This window comes from Salmo salar, chromosome 06 (assembly GCF_965601325.2).
Source record: "Salmo salar chromosome 06, fSalSal1, whole genome shotgun sequence".
Taxonomy (NCBI): Eukaryota; Metazoa; Chordata; class Actinopteri; order Salmoniformes; family Salmonidae; genus Salmo; species Salmo salar.
Window position 1 is genome coordinate 44,331,383 of NC_138296.1, and position 13,749 is coordinate 44,345,131.

The 13,749-nt window shown below is 44.5% G+C and overlaps 1 protein-coding gene across 2 annotated transcripts in view; it reads left to right on the forward strand.

Moving 5' to 3' along the window:
* Nucleotides 1–4,277: 4,277 nt before the first annotated feature.
* LOC106607288 (zinc finger protein 385D) overlaps nt 4,278–13,749 on the forward strand; it is a 181,643-nt gene continuing 172,171 nt past the window's right edge. The window contains exon 1 of one of the 2 annotated variants that reach the window (XM_014204102.3): nt 4,278–4,423. In XM_014204102.3, the coding sequence (XP_014059577.1) occupies nt 4,375–4,423 (49 nt within the window). In that variant the 5' untranslated portion in view covers nt 4,278–4,374. The remainder of the gene's footprint in view (nt 4,424–13,749) is intronic. The other variant, XM_014204101.3, reaches the window with a different exon arrangement.

Here is a 13,749-nt window from a genome sequence, read left to right on the forward strand (position 1 = left end):
AGCCTACCTGGTTAAATAAAGGTGAAATAAAATTAAAAATAAAAATTGTATCAAACAGATGCCAAACGCAAAAAATTTTGCCAACAGAAGAGCTTTGTACATTAACTTCTGACAAAAGCCGAGTTCCACCTGTCTTTCTCGAGACAAAGCAGAGCCAATAAACAGATACTAGATGTTGTTCCTATCCAATGCTCTATAAATGACTGTCCAAATCTGCCAACATGAGCACCTCCAACAGAATACATATGGGCCTATCACATTAGATATTTCCTAGGAGCGAATGCCAGTTCCTGACATAGGACACCATGCGGATAGCTGTCCTATTTCATGTTTAATTTATAGACATCTCTCAGTGAAGGAATACTACATGGTTGATATCTCACAGAGATATATTTCTGCCAGGCTCTGACCAGTCTGACGGGGCCGTAGATTTATAATATCCCTGTCAGTTTGCCATTTTAAACAACCTGGTGGTTTCATCTTCATGGTCACATATGTAGAATGTTTTCATTACATATGTGAAGGAAAAGTAAAATAGAGTAAAACTCCACAGAGGAAAGCAAGTTAAATACATTTTTGCATATTATAATGACAGGTGATTTATTATAATCTAATAAACTAGAATAAACTGTATAAACACAATTTTTAAAACATATACTAAAATACACTACAGTATATACAGTACATTCGTAAAGTATTCAGACCCCTTCCCTTTTTTCACAGTTTGTTACGTTACTGCCTTATTCTAAAATTGATTAAATATAAAAATGTCCTCATCAATCTACACACAATACCCCATAATGACAAAGCGAAAACAGGTTTTTAGAAATGTTTGTTAATTTATAAATAAATAAAAAATCATCTGAAATACCTTATTTACACAAGTATTCAGACCCTTTGCTATGAGACTCGAAATTGAACTCAGGTGCATCCTGTTTCCATTGATCATCCTCAAGATGTTTCTACAACTTGATTGGAGTCCACCTGTGGTAAATTCAATCGATTGCTCATGATTTGTAAAGACACACAGCTGTTTATATAAGGTCCCACAGTTGACAGTGCATGTCAGAGAAAAAACAAAGCCATGAGGTTGAAGGAATTGTCCGTAGAGCTCCGAAACAGGATTGTGTCAAGGCACAGATCTGGGGAAGGTTACCAAAACATTTCTGCAGCATTGAAGGTCCCCAAGAACACAGTGGCCATCATTCTTAAATGGAAGAATTTTGGAACCACCAAGACTCTTCCCAGAGCTGGCCGCCCGTCCAAACTGAGCAATCGGGGGAGAAGGGCCTTGGTCAGGGAGGTGCCCAAGAACCCGATGGTCACTCTGACAGAGCTCCAGAGTTCCTCTGGGGAGATGGGAGAAACTTCCAGAAGGACAACCATCTCTGTAGCACTCCACCAATCAGGCCTTTATGTTAGAGTGGCCAGACAGAAGCCAGTCCTCAGTAAAAGGCACATGACAGCCCGCTTAGAGTCTTCCAAAAGGCACCTAAAGGACTCTCAGACCATGAGATACAAGATTCTCTGGTCTGATGAAACCAAGATTGAATTCTTTGGCCTGAATGCCAAGCATCACGTTATGGAGGAAACCTGGAACCATCCCTACGGAAAAGCGCGGTGGTGGCAGCATCATGCTGTGGGGATGTTTTTCAGAGACAGTGACTGGGAGACTAGTCAGGATGGAGGGAAAGATGAACGGAGCAAAGTACAGAGAGATCCTTGATGAAAACCTGCTCCAGAGCACTCAGGACCTCAGACTGGGGCGAAGGTTCACCTTCCAACAGGACAACGATCTTAAGCACACAGCCAAGACAACACAGGAGTGGCCTCGGGACAAGTCTCTGAAAGTCTTTGAATGGCCCAGCCAGAGCCCTGACTTGAACCCGATCGAACATCTCTGGAGAGACCTTTGTCATGTTGGACGCTCCCCATCCAACCTGACAGAGCTTTAGAGGATCTACAGAGAACAATGGGAGAAACTCCCCAAATACAGGTGTGCCAAGCTTGTAGTGTCATACCCAAGAAGACTCAAGGCTGTAATATCTGCCAAAGGTGCTTCAACAAAGTACTGAGTAAAGGGTCTGAATATTTATGTAAATGTAATATTTGTACATTTTGAAAAATGTGCAAACATTTTTAAAAACCTGTTTTTGCTTTGACATTATGGGGTATTGTGTGTAGATTGATGAGGGAAAAAAACTATTGAATCCATTTTAGAATACGGCTGTAACGTAACAAAATCTGGAAAAAGTCAAGGGGTCTGAATATTTTCCGAATGCACTGTATAAAAAAGTATGTGGACACCCTAAATGAGTGTATTCTTTTATTTCAGCCACACCAGTTGCTGACAGGTACATAAAATCGAACACACTGCCATGCAATCTCCATAGACAGACATTGGCAGTAGAATGGCCTTACTGAAGAGCTCAGTGACTTTCTATGTGGCACCGTCATAGGATGCCAACTTTCCAACAAGTCAGTTCATAAACTTTCTGTCCTGCTAGAGCTGCCCCGATCAAAAGTAGTGCTGTTATTGTGAAGTGGAAACGTCTAGGAGCAACAACGGCTCAGCCGCGAAGTGGTAGGCCACACAAGCTCACAGAATAACTGTTTGTCGGGATAAATCAAATCAAATTTTATTTGTCACATACACATAGTTAGCAGATGTTAATGCGAGTGTAGTGAAATGCTTGTGCTTCTAGTTCCGACCATGCAGTAATACAGTGAGGGAAAAAAGTATTTGATCCCCTGCTGATTTTGTACTGACAAAGAAATGATCAGTCTATAATTTTAATGGTAGGTTTATTTGAACAGTGAGAGACAGAATAACAACAAAATAATCCAGAAAAACGCATGTCAAATATGTTATAAATTGATTTGCATTTTAACGTTTTTCTGGATTTTTTTGTTGTTATTCTGTCTCTCACTGTTCAAATAAACCTACCATTAAAATTATAGACTGATCATTTCTTTGTCAGTGGGCAAATGTACAAAATCAGCAGGGGATCAAATACTTTTTTCCCTCACTGTATCTAACAAGTAATCTAACAATTTCACAAACAACTACCTTATACACACAAGTGTAAAGGAATGAATTAAAAATATGTACATAAAAATATGATATGGGTTTCCATGGCCTAGCAGCCACACACAAACATAAGATCACCATGCGCAATGCCAAGCGTCGGCTGGAGTGGTGTAAAGCTCGCCGACGTTGGACTCAGGAGCTGTGGCAACACGTTCTCTGGAGTGATGAATCACGCTTCACCATCTGGCAGTCTGATGGATGAATCTGGGTTTGGTGAGATGCCAAGAGAACGCTACCTGCTCAAAAACGTAGTGCCAACTGTAAAGTTTGGTGGAGGAGGAATAATTTTCTGGGGCTGTTTTTCATGGTTCGGGCTTGGCCCCTTATTAAAGCGAAGGGAAATCTTAATATTACAGAGTACAATGACATTCTAGACGATTCTGTGCTTCCAACTTTATGGCAACAATTTGGGGAAGGCCCTTTCCTGTTTCAGCATGGCAATGCCCCCATTCACAAAGCAAGGTCCATACAGAAATGCAGGGGCGCAACTTTGGTTTTAGAAGTGGGGGGATAATATATATATATATATATATATATATATATATATATATATATATATATATATATATATATATATATATATTTATCCAGTTGGATAAACACTCAAAATAGCCTACCCAACCCCTCAGATGGTACTAAAGCACACCGTTGCCTCATTTTGTATCACATTCCAATGATAAAACTGGGGGGGGCAAAAATGCAATTTCAGAATGTGAGGGGGACATGCGTCCCTGCATAAATGGTTTGTCAAGATTGGTGTGGAAGAACTTGACTGGCCTGACCTCAACCCCATCAAACACCTTCGGGATGAATTGGAACACCGACTGCGAGTCAGGCCTAATCGCCCAACATCAGTGCCCGACCTCACTAATGCTCTTGTGGCTGAATGGAAGCAAGTCCCAGCATCAATGTTCCAACATCTAATGGAAAGCCTTCACAGACGAGTGGAGGCTGTTATATCAGCAAAGGGGGGACCGACACCATATTTATGCCCATGATTTTTTTATGAGATGTTCGACGAGCAGGTGTCCACATACGTTTGGTCATGTAGTGTATATGAATATAATTACTACCTTCTTTCCTGTCTTTCAAGATAATATATTCGATGACAAAGTGATAAGTAACATAAATCAAATTGTATAGGCGCGACCGTGATAACGTTGAAGACCCTTTGAGTGCGCATTCGTGTGTAGAGTGGCTGCGCGCTCTGACACCCGTGACTCCAGAGTGCGAGCTGGGCTTTCGGCTTTGACAGTCAGTCTTGTCACACATCGTTTCGAAAGATGTTGGGTACGGACGACCACAGGGACAATCTGAAACGTAACGGGACAGGTAGGCAGAAATACAACATATACAGTGTAGCTTTTGTTTTTACATATTGACGTGTGCTGTTTACTATTCAAAGTTTGTTGCCCCCATGTGACAGTTCATCACGCACAATTATCAGTCTACCGGTAGCGCGTGTATAGTAGGCTATTTCCCATTCATAATGGAATGGTTAGCTATAAAGTTATTCTGAGATAGCCAAATTATACATTTTACGAGGCAGATGCATATATAGGCCTAGATATTTTTTTACAATGAATGGACAAACTACCGATTGTTAGATTTGTTTATGTCTGACTGGCAATTTGTTGTCATGGGCAGCCTAGACTTTTTTTTATATGCATGTAATATTCATTTTGATTTGATTGTTAATCAAAACACATTTAGTAGTTTTATATGATTACAGCTTCGAGGTAATGTATTGTCTGTAATTTACGAAGCAAATGTTATACACTGTTGCGCTTTGAGGCTATTATTTGAGAGCACGTTGATAATTTAAATTGCACATTAGGCGATCTGAATGGGATTATTTCTTCATACTTCATCACTCACTGAATAAAATATGATATTACTCGACCGTTCATGGTCTATCCCGTCACGCGAACGGGCTGGGTGTTTCCGTATGGCAAGGGGTGAGCCGGTGCTTGTGGTTCTCAACGGCCAGATGCAGGCAGGCATTCCCTCAATAGAAAACTGTAACCATGAAACTTATGCTCCGCCAGCATCTGTAGTAGACTATTTAACCCACCCGAATTCCAAAGCCATTTCTCAAGTGTATGATGTGGTTCAATAACGTCTAATCTGGCCAAAAAAATCAGTTTATTTATATCTTTACACTCGGATAAGGGCAGTCGATAATTGTAGACCCTAGAATTGAATGAATTAATCACGTACAGTAAGAAAGCAACCGGTGGCTAATCATTCTGAAGAAGGGCAAACTTTATCAGACAAAGATCTAAAGCTTCAAGAGGTATTGTCGACACACAGGCCTGGGCATTGCGTACTCCACAGCTATCACCCACTGGGACCCATGACAGATGTTAGTCTGCTATACTTTACATTTATGTCAGTAGGCGGCTGTTTCAGTTGTAATGTCTATCTCAGTTGACCTCTACTCTTATGACATTGGAATTGGACACTTGCATTGTTTAATCAGTCAAATTATAATAATAATATTCATAAAATATTTCATTTATATAGGGCTTTTCATTATAAAGATCACCCTAAAGATGCTAAAAAGTAGTTATTGGGCTGAACAATGGTCTTCAACAGAGGCTGGAGCATCCAGGTCACATGACGACGATAATAATGATGATCATCCACAGAAACACCTTTCATTTCAAACACTGATCCAGGCCTTGGCTCTCCAACCTTGTTCCTGTAGAGCTACCCTCCTGTAGGTTTTCACTCCAACCCTGTTCCTGTAGAGCTACTGTCCTGTAGGTTTTAACTCCAACCTTGTTCCTGTAGAGCTACTGTCCTGTAGGTTTTCACTCCAACCCTGTTCCTGTAGAGCTACTATCCTGTAGGTTTTAACTCCAACCTTGTTCCTGTAGAGCTACCCTCCTGTAGGTTTTCACTCCAACCCTGTTCCTGTAGAGCTACTGTCCTGTAGGTTTTAACTCCAACCCTGTTCCTGTAGAGCTACTGTCCTGTAGGTTTTCACTCCAACCCTGTTCCTGTAGAGCTACTATCCTGTAGGTTTTCACTCCAACCTTGTTCCTGTAGAGCTACTGTCCTGTAGGTTTTCACTCCAACCCTGTTCCTGTAGAGCTACTATCCTGTAGGTTTTCACTCCAACCCTGTTCCTGTAGAGCTACTGTCCTGTAGGTTTTAACTCCAACCCTGTTCCTGTATAGCTACTGTCCTGTAGGTTTTCACTCCAACCTTGTTCCTGTAGATTTTCACTCCAACCCTGTTCCTGTAGAGCTACTGTCCTGTAGGTTTTAACTCCAACCCTGTTCCTGTAGAGCTACTGTCCTGTAGGTTTTCACTCCAACCCTGTTCCTGTAGAGCTACTGTCCTGTAGGTTTTAACTCCAACCCTGTTCCTGTAGAGCTACTATCCTGTAGGTTTTCACTCCAACCCTGTTCCTGTAGAGCTACTGTCCTGTAGGTTTTCACTCCAACCCTAATCTAGCGCTCATGATTCTAGTAATTAGCTGGTTGATAAGCTGAATCAGGTTAATTACAACTGGGGATGGAGTGAAAACCTACAGGAGGGTAGCTCTCCAGGAACAGGGTTGGAGTTAAAACCTACAGGAGGGTAGCTCTCCAGGATCAGGGTTGGAGTGAAAACCTACAGGAGGGTAGCTCTCCAGGAACAGGGTTGGTGAGCCCTGATCTAGACTATTATAACATAGTCCAAGCAGCAGTCAGACATCCATGTCCCCCTGTGAGGCCTGACTGACATGAGAAACACGTTCAGTAGTCCCAGGATGGCTTCTGAACGAGTGTCAGTTGTTGGTTTGATGTAATCTCTACTGTGTGCTTATTGTGCTGTGGGCACTCTGTACTCGCTGTAGCAAGCTGAGCTGAGGGGAACACAGATAAATCAAGGCAAATATCAACATGTTCAGTCAGGGAAGGTGAAATACGGCTGCTGAGGTTAGGAGAGCATTTATGGACACCACCTTAAGGCCTGCTACTCCTGCTGAATGCCTATGGATAAATAATAGGCCTGTGTTATTGTTGCTGTGACAGACTGCGTACATACTCTGTCAGTGTCACTCGTGTTTTGTCGCAGTTGTTTCAAAGTTTTTCATTTTTGTTATAATGGAGGAGTTGTCTTTTTCTGTCTTTGGTGAGAGCTGGTGAAGTACTATGAAGTGTGTGTACCTGTGTATGTGCCTGTGTGTGTACCTGTGTGTGTGCCTATGTGTGTATCTGTGTGTCTACCTGTGTGTGTGCCTGTGTGTGTACCTATGTGTGTATCTGTGTGTCTACCTGTGTGTGTGCCTGTGTGTGTACCTGTGTGTGTGCCTGTGTGTGTACCCGTGTGTGTGCCTGTGTGTGTACCTGTGTGTGTACCTGTGTGTGTGCCTGTGTGTGTACCCGTGTGTGTGCCTGTGTGTGTGCCTGTGTGTGTACCCGTGTGTGTGCCTGTGTGTGTACCTGTGTGTGTGCCTGTGTGTGTACCTGTGTGTGTGCCTGTGTGTGTACCCGTGTGTGTGCCTGTGTGTGTACCTGTGTGTATGCCTGTGTGTGTACCTGTGTGTGTACCTGTCTGTGTAACCGTGTGTACCTGTGTGTGTACCTGTGTGTTTACCCGTGTGTGTACCCGTGTGTGTACCCGTGTGTACCCGTGTGTACCCGTGTGTGTACCCGTGTCTACCTGTGTGTGTACCTGTGTGTGTACCCGTGTGTGTGCCTGTGTGTGTACCCGTGTGTGTGCCCGTGTGTGTACCCGTGTGTGTACCCGTGTGTGTACCCGTGTGTGTGCCTGTGTGTGTGCCTGTGTGTGTACCTGTGTGTGTACCTGTGTGTGTACCTGTGTGTGTGCCTGTGTGTGTACCTGTGTGTGTACCCGTGTGTGTACCCGTGTGTGTACCCGTGTGTGTACCCGTGTGTGTATCCGTGTGTGTGCCTGTGTGTGTACCTGTGTGTGTACCCGTGTGTGTGCCCGTGTGTGTACCTGTGTGTGTGCCTGTGTGTGTACCTCTGTGTGTACCTGTGTGTACCTGTGTGTGCACACGCTGTGGTGCCTGCTTTGTTTGCACTGTATGTTGACAGGGATAATTTAAGAAATGCTGTGCCAAGAGACATATGTCCATGCTGTTTGTGCTCAGAGATGACTCTGACGTAGACTGTCCCTTAGGGGTCCAGAGTGTCTCTTCACTGCTATAGCAGGCAACAGGTACAACACCACAGTCCCAGTCCCATCTCCAGCTTGAATGGCCACGGTGGGGGTTAGCTCTCTGCTATACTGAAGTAAAGCAACCATTACTATTTTATCAGAGGACCAATTCTCTCTCTCTCTCTCTCTCTCTCTGTCTCTCACTCTGTGTGTCTCTCTCTCTCTCGCCTCTCTCTCTCTCTCTCTCTCTCTCTCTCTCTCTCTCTCTCTCTCTCTCTCTCTCAAGTCCATTGTGGGGCCATTGCGCTTCCTCACAATTTTTTGTTAAAAAAATATTTTTGAGACAGTTTACTCACTATTGCTTGTCCATATACAATCAACAGAAACTATTCACATACTGAGCAAAGACAAAGATGCACACAACTGTCCAAGCAAGAAGAGTGTGTGCAATTTAAACATTTAAAGAGAAGGGAGAAGTATATTTGGAATGGTGGAAATGACAATGTATGGACAGAGAGAGAAAAAGGTAGAGGGAGAGCAAGAGAGAGGAAGAGAGGGAGCGCAAGAGAGAGGGAGAGCGAGAGAGGGAGAGCAAGAGAGAGGGAGAGCAGGAGAAAGAGAGAGAGCGAGGGCTGCATCTGTAGACAAAGAAAGGGTCCCCATAGGCATCTTGATGAAGGTAAGACTAAATTGTTTGTGACACAGCGAGTGGTTTACAGGTCGGAACAGTGACGCTCTCATTATGCCAATAAAGTGGATGCTACAGTAGCAGTGATCTGGTCTCTCTGCTGGTGTCTCACTGTGTATCACACCACCCTGCTTCCTTCCCCTCCACTCCCAACGAGGGGATCATGTTGGGACTTAATCAGCTGGGCTGGTAGCTGGGCTGGTAGCTGGGTTGGTCCCACTGACAAGACCGCTGTGTAGTATGTATGCATGTGGATATTTATATGTACAGTATGAATATGTATCCATATGTATGAATATGTATTTCTATGTATGAATATGTATTTATATGTTTGAATATGTATGCATTTTGGGGGGGATACTGTACCTTTTCTTTTTATATCCAGTTTACAGTTTTCACTTTAAATAACAGTAAATTTGTTAAAGATTGACTGACACACACACACACACACACACACACACACTGAACTGCTGCTGTGTGGGAGGTACAGGTGTTTTGAAGTCAGGAGGAACTGTAGCTCTTTTCTGCATTGATTTTTTTCAACAGTTTAATGTTTTCTCTGTACTACCTTGTTTTAGATTTTAGGGGATTTAAAGTTCATATTGCTAAGGATGGCTTTTTGACAGGAGCCCGAACCCTTCACAATTCTCACAAACCTCTCCTACTTGTTGTTCTTTCTCTCTTTCTCTCTTCTATCTACGTTTATCTTTCTTTTGTTGTTTTAGAAATAGTACTTTGACATTTTCACAGTTAAGTATGGATTGCAAGGTGTATTCAATGCCTATTCCTCAATTATATGGTACTAAACATAACAGCTTGACCTACAGAATAGGCAACCCTTCTCCAGTCGTGCTAGGACACATCATCCATACTTTCTTTCATCAAGGTAAACAGTGCTCTATCGCTGTCTCGACATATCCCCGCTCTGTGTCTTTCCCTCCCATGGTGTTGTGCCACACCACTCTGACATCTCTGTCTGACATTTTGAGCAGACTTCTCCAGACAGATGTCCTTCCCTTTCCCCCCACTGTGCTGGGACCTCCTGTTGTGTGTTCCTCTATGATGTTCTCCATGTCATCGCCTGCTGAGCCAAAGGGATAGGAGAGTGGGCACATCAGTTAGCTTGTTTTTGTCTGTGTGTGTGTGTGTGTGTGTCGTGTGTGTGTGTGTGTGTGTGTGTGTGTGTGTGTGTGTGTGTGTGTGTGTGTGTGTGTGTGTGTGTGTGTGTGTGTGTGTGTGTGTGTGTGTGTGTGTGTGTGTGTGTGTGTGTGTGTGTGTGTGTGTGTGTGTGTGTGTGTGTGTGTGTGAGTTTAAGAACAAACCTGTGGTTCTGATGTCCTTCATTTCAGGCTACGTTGGATCACAGCGACCTTCAGTGTGATTCTGTGAAAAGTTTTGTGTCGTCCCTGCTGGCTGCTTCTTCTGCTGCCAGCACAAACACACAGTTAAATCCCTATTAGCCAGGGGATGCTGGATAACAGAAGGAGGTGGGTCAGTGTTCTGTCTTTCTGTCTGTCTGTCCTGGACTCAGTGACACTGTCATAGTATCATTTACATAATATAAATCAGATGCCTTGTTACACGAAGCAGGAGGCTCAAAGCAAAACCATAGCATTTAGAGGAGGGGGATGTGAACCCCCTCATCATTCCTGAGCCATTGTTGCAGATGAGCAAAGTCAGTGGAGTGGAGGCTTGGAGTCGAGCTAAGCCAGGCTTGGTGACAGGTGAACTCAAAAGGGCAAATATCTATAAACAGGCGTGAACATCCCCCCTCCGGCCGCTCTCCGCTCGCCTAACTCAGACAGATGGAGAGGTCACTCCAGCCCTCGCTGCCACCCTGATCTACTGTACGACTAGTGGCAGAGGACGGGTGTGTGTGTGTAGGGGGGGCTCCAGGGAGGCTGGTGGGGGGGGTTTCTGACAGCTGCATGAAGCCCGCCTCAGGGCAAGCAGGCTGCCCTTTCCTGGAGAAAGCCACCCTCCGCCTGGCTGATTGGCATGCCCGGCCGGCAGTGCTCATGGCTGGGACCGACTCAGCAGAAGACTGCCTAGCTCCTCAGTTGGGTGTTGAAGGGCTGGCGCTGTCGGAGGGCTAAGGTTTCACTATGCCCTCCCTCGTATGTGCCCTCTGGGCAGAGGGTAAAGAGTGTTACTGCTACTAACACATTAACCTCTCTGTCCCCAGTCACTTTCCCTACCCACGGTCCCCTCCTGATCCCTTCTGTACTTCCTTCTACCCACCAAGATCTACCAGGAAGTGAACAGGCCAATAGAAGGGAGCCTAGAGGCAGCCTCTGAGTCAGAGGAGGGAGACAGTGTCAGAGGGTAAGCTCCCAATGAACAGCAGATTGAACCTGCTGTGTGTGGAGCTTTGTCTGATACTGTATTTTGATCCTGGCCCAGGGGTTTTGATTCCTCGTTACAGGATAATTATCCTAATTAACACAGAGTGCCAGACCCCTACTTCACTACCTCAGAGCCGTGATCATCACACACGTACACACATACCCTCTCACACCTCCGGAATGACCCTCACACACACTGGGCCCAGTGTTAGACATGCACGTACACACACATGCCCGCTCAAACACACACACACACAGTGGCCTGTCTATGTTCCATGGTAGTTGGCGGGTCGTGGTGCTCGTGAGCTGAACAGAGGGTCAGTGTGTGAGGCCAGGTAGGCAGGCAGACCCCCCTCCCCCTCCCAATAGGAGCACTAAATAGCCTGGTTGTTTTAAGGCCCCGCCACTACTCAACAGGAAGGGCGGGGACCCTGTCTAAACTGATTCTATCACAGGTTCCATATAAAAGACTGCCTGCATACATATTCATGTCCAGGTGTGTATGTAAGAACACGATTGGGAATTTTGACTGAAGACTAATACTCTGTGATTGGTTGATTACAGTCAAGCTCAGAGAGTCCTTTGGTCACTTCTTCTTCCGACTTGATCCATAGCGGTTGTGGGTTTGTGAAGGGTTTGTGTTTTAAACTCACCACAAAGTGTTTGGTTGATAACGTGGCTCTCAGAGAAATAAGGACAACAGAGATGTATATGAAGGCTATGCTTATGATGCAGGCATTTTTCAACTACAGTGAATCATTCAGAGCCCTTTTCAGCGAGGCTTTTATCTAAACCTGAGAGTGGTTTACCTCAGTCAGTGTTCGGAGCACATGTCCTGTTGTACTGTGATCTCCACAGAGAGCACACTGAACCCACTCTTCAGCCTTTGTAAATGGCTTTTCTTGATGGGGCCGTGGCGGCACTTTTCATGTGGGTGTGTAAAGTGGCAAGTTTGTCATCTTGCGGGGTTTGACTTTGGATGATAATAATACGGCTATAAATCATGTGTTTTATGCCTTTCTCAAACCCAAGGACATTTTCTCCAACCTAAGTCACACAATACAATTCTGAATAAAACACAGCAAACAAATTGAATATCCCGGAGAGAAAGGTACAGAATAATATGAAGAGCAGGAAAAGCATTATACGGTAGCATTAAGAGAGAAACAAATGTCAACCGCGTTAGAAAATACAGGCAGGGATAGAGGAGATGAAAATGGAAGATACCAGAACTTATTCATATGATGAAAACAGCCTAGAGCGATTTCTAACCAGACACACACACACACGCACACGCACACACACACACACACACACACACACACACACACACACACACACACACACACACACACACACACACACACACACACACACACACACACACACACACACACACACACACACACAGAGAAGCAAATATACACACAGCTGCTTTTATGGCAAGATTCAAATGCCCCACACACACACACACACACACACACACACACACACACACACACACACACACACACACACACACACACACACACACACACACACACACACACACAGATCAACAAAAAACGTTTGGGAAAGAATGAGCTGAAATGAAAGGCATTTCTGAGCGCATGACCTTTCACTAGAATACAAGTGTATATACACCTGCATTTTACCATATGTGCATTAGATGTGAACCCAGCTTGTCCATGTGCTGAACAAAGTCTGTGACCATGCATGTGAGTCGCTCCATAGGAGCAGCTGCTGTGTGTGTGTGTGTGTGTGTGTGTGTGTTTATATTTGGGACACACCCTAGGGTAAACAGCTAAGTCGTGTTGGGGTGAGAGATTGTGAGGAAGTTTCTTTAAAATGCTGGCGAGGATCCATCTGTCCTTTCACAACTCCAAGGGAGCAGTCCATCTGCATCGCCATATGGTTGGGTCTGTTAAAGCAGAATTCTGCGTTTTTCACGCAGAAGAAAAGAAATAAAAAGCGTAAGAAATATCGTGCTGCGTTTTGTAAACGCAGATCTAAAATGCTTCGGCATCAGACACATTTTATGCTTCAGTTGCGCTTTTCACGAACTGGGATTCTGTCAGCAAACAGCGCTCTGACTGATGTGAAGCTACTGTTCTCCATCATTCTGTCAGCAGACAGCGCTCCGACTGATGTGAAGCTACTGTTCTCCATCATTCTGTCAGCAGACAGCGCTCCGACTGATGTGAAGCTACTGTTCTCCATCATTCTGACAGCAAACAGCGCTCTGACTGATGTGAAGCTACTGTTCTCCATCATTCTGACAGCAAACAGCGCTCTGACTGATGTGAAGCTACTGTTCTCCATCATTCTGACAGCAGACAGCGCTCTGATTGATGTGAAGCTACTGTTCTCCATCATTCTGACAGCAGACAGCGCTCTGACTGATGTGAAGCTACTTTTCTCCATCATTCTGTCAGCAGACAGCGCTCTGACTGATGTGAAGCTACTTTTCTCCATCATTCTGACAGCAAACAGCGCTCTGACTG